The 5,000-nt window shown below is 37.3% G+C and overlaps 1 protein-coding gene across 2 annotated transcripts in view; it reads right to left on the bottom strand.

Annotated features, from left to right (window-relative positions):
- The window catches only part of LOC144968069 (uncharacterized), a 240,296-nt gene that overhangs the window by 124,978 nt on the left and 110,318 nt on the right, over window positions 1–5,000 (bottom strand). For both annotated transcript variants that reach the window (XM_078906041.1, XM_078906040.1), the window contains one exon: window positions 995–1,257. In XM_078906041.1, coding sequence (XP_078762167.1) covers window positions 995–1,257 — 263 coding nt within the window. The remainder of the gene's footprint in view (window positions 1–994; window positions 1,258–5,000) is intronic.

Genomic DNA, 5,000 nt, shown 5'->3' with positions numbered 1-5,000 from the left:
ATAGATAGATAAATAGATAGATAGATAGATAGATAGATAAATAGATATATAGATAGACAAATAGATAGTAGATAGATAGATAGATAGATAGATAGATAGATAGATAGATAGATAGATAGATAGATAGATAGATAGATAGATAGATAGATAGATAGATCGATCGATAGACAGATAGAAAGATAGAAGAGAAATAGAGAAACCTTAAATTTCGAACAGCATTGATGTATTTGGGAATTTCCGATTGTCGTGAAATTGGAAACGTCGCAGAACCCGCAGGTGAAACCCGAGAGGTGTAAGAAACATGGCTATAAAAACAGGACAGTGTGAAATTAACCCATTAACTGCCGTACTCTGGAAAAAGACGGATTTAAAAATTTGGCCAGAAAACTCGTCCTCCAAATATCGATCGATTTAAATGACAATTTATTTGACAAAAACTCTCAAACCCACGATCTCACGGAAATCCCAGGTTTGAGAATTTTTGTCAAGATGAGGGTCATTTAAATCGACTGATATTTTAAGGCCGAGTTTTCTGGCCAAATTTTTAAATACCTGTCTTACCGGAGGAAAGCAGGTAACTGGTTAAAGGGGGTATTAATTTTACCGAGAAGGTCAGAGCAAAATTGTTGGCATGTTAAGGCTGAAATAATTTAATTGCATGGCAAGATTACAAAGACGAGAATAACGAGAAAAACGAGACCTTCATAGGACGAGGACAAGGAGAGAGAGAGAGAGAGAGAGAGAGAGAGAGAGAGAGAGAGAGAGAGAGACAGACAGACACACACACACACACACACAGAGAGAAGGACAGAGAGAGGGAGAGAGAGAGAGAGACACACACACATATACACACAGAGAGAGAGAGAGAGACAGAGAGATAGATACAGATAGAGATAGATAGATAGATACAGGTCCAGATTGAGAGAGAGAGAGAGAGAGAGAGAGAGACAGAGAGGTAGAAAGAGAGAGAAATAGTGTTTTTGGTTGAACTCACCTCCAGAGACCGCACAGCCACACAGTTCGTATCCTCCTCCACCATAAATCCACTCGATAATCTGGACTGTCTCAGACTACCAAATTCGGGCAGCCGGACCGACCAAGGGGTTTCCTCCGGAGAACACCTGCGACTGCTGGGTACTGAACGTCCGTACTTAGCGTACTGAATACTAATGAGGGTACTGGGCGGGCACGTGATCCTCACGTGATCACCGTCACATGCGTGGGTTTGAAGGGTGGCTAGGGTGGACGTGAGTGAGCCTGAGGATGACAAGGTGAGTAGAAAAGTTGTCAAGAAAAATATCTATAAATAGAAATGTATCTGCACAAAATTCAGAAAAAGTATGGAGCGGGCACTTGTATCAAGTGACAGTGTGGCTCAACGGTACGGTCTTTGCTTCGTATCCGAAAGGTACCGAGTTCGATCACCCGCCGCCGCTGCGCTGTATGGCCTTGAGCAAGTCACCTCGCCCTAGCTCAATTTGCGTCGCTGCACTGCGGCTGACGCCTGGGTTATTCCAGTTTTCCCTTGGAATACACCCGAGAGAAAAAAAATTCCCTTTGGCATGATTAAAGGGAATTTTATTTTTATTTTATTTTATACTGGTGAGAAAAATAGAGTATGGAGAAGTGCCAGATGAAAACAGAGAATAAAAATTCACGGCGTTGGTGCCGAACTCAGGATTCAATTGACATGACAACCTCCACCACACAACGCCTGGCCAGGAGAGAGAAGACAGCGAGCGGTCGTACAACCGACTGAGCTATCCAGCCACACCATGCAAAACTATGGCTTTAAAAACTTAGTACCAATCGTGCGCTCCTCTCTCCCGACTTCCATGGGGACCACAACGAGAATGACTAACAAACCCCCGCGAACTCTCTATAATTGGTGAGCAATTAAGCTATCATCCATCCTCTGTATGAAACAAGACATGGTGACATATAAATATATAGGACACACTTGAAAAAGCCCCGGTATTGCGTTGAATAAAATTCATAAAAAGTGTGGAGAGGGCACTTGTATCAATAATGATGAGAAAAATAGGGTACGAGAAATGCCAGATGAAAACAGAGAACAAGAAGTCACGGGGTCAGTGCCAAACATGATCTAATTGACTCGACACCTTCCGCCTGGCCAAGAGAGAGAGAGAGAGAGAGAGAGAGAGAGAGAGAGAGAGAGAGAGAGAGAGAGAGAGAAGACGGCGAGCGGTTGCACAACCGACTGAGCTATATAGCCACACAAAAATATGGCTTTCAAACTTAGTACCAATCGTGCGCTCCTCTCTCTTTTTAATCTCTGTTTTCATCTCGCACTTCTCCATACCCTTTTTTTTTTCTCATCAATGTATCTGTATGGACTGTCAATCAAGAACACAGATAATACTTAACGTAGCATAGCATTGTGAGCGATGAGTACTAAGGTCGCTTCTATTGTAAGGTTGCTTGGGGTAAAAAAAACCCTTGAAGTCTCTTTACTCACATTCTCTCGCCGTACTCAGGTGTAAAATGAGTACCTGGCCGTAAACAGCGTTGTCTCTGTCCGAATAGAAAAATAATTGTAATATCGCCTATAAGGTGTCATGCCTTGCCTTACATGTTAAATGTTGCTGTTTGCCAGGGACCCCTTGTTAAGCGCTTCGAGCACGTTTAGTGGATTTTGCGATATAGAAAAAGCTAAATTTTAAGCTCAATTTTTAAAATATTTGTCAAATGATTAAACATTATTTAGTGGCGGGAATTTGATAAAGAGAAGAGAGAGAGAAAAAAGAGAGAGGAGAGAGAGAGAGAGAGGAGAGAGGAGAGAGAGAGGAGAGAGGGGGGTGGAGGGGAAGACAATGAAAACAGTGGTAAAAAATATAGTAAATTATAACAATGTATAACCAACCACCAAGACTCCCCCCCCCCCTTATTCACCCCACCCCCCCCCCCCCCCCCCCCGTTTTTTTTTTTTTTTTTTTTTTTTTTTTTTGGTAATAATATCAGTCCCATCAGCGTTATTACATTGGTTTCATACAAGGCCATGTGCTAAGCCCATATTTATCTCCTCTTCTCCCTATCGAACATCACCGCAAGGATTGCCAAATTGGCGTTTTCAACGGTAAATTTCAATAAATTGGCGTTTTTCAAAAAGCTGGTTGTATAGGAAAATTGGGTTGAAGTTCTGCCATTTTCTATGTTTCCATTAAAAAAATAATTTTTGTGGTGAAATTTAGTTTTTCAAATCATATTATTTTACACATTTAATAGATTAATTTAACAAATTATATATATATTTTCACCCTTAACCTTTTCTAACATAATACTTCAAAATACATACTCATGGTAGCCAAGTAAAAAGATAAATATAATATATATCGAAGTATTGTTTTAGAAAAGATTAATGGTGAAAATTTTTATAATTATATATTACATAATTATATAATAATAATAATAATAATAATAATAATAATAATAATAATAATAATAATAATAATAGTAATAATAATAATAATAATAATAATAATAATAATAATAATAATAATAATAATAATAATAATAATAATAATAATAACTAATAATAATAATAATAATAATAATAATAATAATAATAATAATAATAATAATAATAATAATAATAATAATAATAATAATATTTATTCCCTTTTTAATATTTATTTATCATAGCACATTTTTAAAAAATGCCTTATCAAGTTCGGTATTTTTTCAGACCATTTATATTTATCGGCAACATGTTTGGCATTTATTTCTAAAACGAATCCGGCAACCTTGATCACGACGTCTTTATCATCAAAGGTCTCCGAATACCACAGATGACCTTTTACCTCTTTGATTACGATCACTGACAATGAGTTATGAATCCCAGTTAACGATATTTAACGATTGCAAACAAGCCTGTCGACTTTGAAGACTCCATCAAGACATGTAATTAAATTGATGTGAAGGCGGACCAGTAGAAGTATCACGGATTTATTGGTTGAATAAACAGGCAATATGCGGCTATGTGGTCTAGTGGTATGTCACTCGCTTTCGGATCGGAAGGTCCTGGGTTCGAGTCTTTCTCGGCGCATAGTTGAGTCCTTGGAAATAGACTCTTTACTCATATTCTCTCACCGTACTCAGGTGTAAAATGAGTACCTGGCAGTTATCAGTGTTGTCTCTGTCGGAGGAAGAATTGTAATATCGCCTAACTGGCGTCTTGTTCTATATGTTACGTGTTGCTGTAGGTCAGGGATGCTTTGTAAAGCGCTTTGACCATGTTTAGTGGATATCTATCTATCTATCTATCTACCTATCTATTTATCTATCTATCTATTTATCTATTTATCTATCTATCTATTTATCTATCTATCTATCTATCTATTTATCTATCTATCTATCTATCTATCTATCTATCTATCTATCTATCTATCTATCTATCTATCTATCTATCTAAAATATTTACCACGATGTTTGAGACAGTCTACATTAATGTTTCAGGCTTAATTTGCCATCGTCAGGACTGAGTTGTTTTGTTGACTGTTGTTGTTTCTTGAAGTGGTTCCAGTTTAAAGTTGCTTAACAAGAATTTACGCCGATGGGGACACTTTCCGTACATCTCACTTTTCGTGTTGAGTGTGGCTTCATGAGGGTGTTTGATTATAGTATATTTCTCTTCCAGGCATAAGCTACATTGTTTTGATGTTGGTGTGTATCCTGTTGCTTTAGATAAAACAACAGTCAACAAAACAACTCAGTCCTGACGATGGCAAATTAAGCCTGAAACATTAATGTAGACTGTCTCAAACATTGTGGTAAATATTTTAAATAATAATAATTCGCTCCATTACTGCATGTCGAGCACTTTTCGTACCATATTTGTATCAAACACGATTCAATATCTATCTATCTATCTATCTATCTATCTATCTATCTATCTATCTATCTATCTATCTATCTATCTATCTATCTATCTACCTATCTATCTATCTATCTATCTATCTATCTATCTATCTATCTATCTA

This window comes from Berghia stephanieae, chromosome 3, assembly GCF_034508935.2.
Source record: "Berghia stephanieae isolate SIO BIC M18660-M18661 chromosome 3, UCSD_Bste_1.3, whole genome shotgun sequence".
Classification (NCBI taxonomy): domain Eukaryota; kingdom Metazoa; phylum Mollusca; class Gastropoda; order Nudibranchia; family Aeolidiidae; genus Berghia; species Berghia stephanieae.
This window is presented reverse-complemented; position numbering and strand designations above follow the sequence as displayed.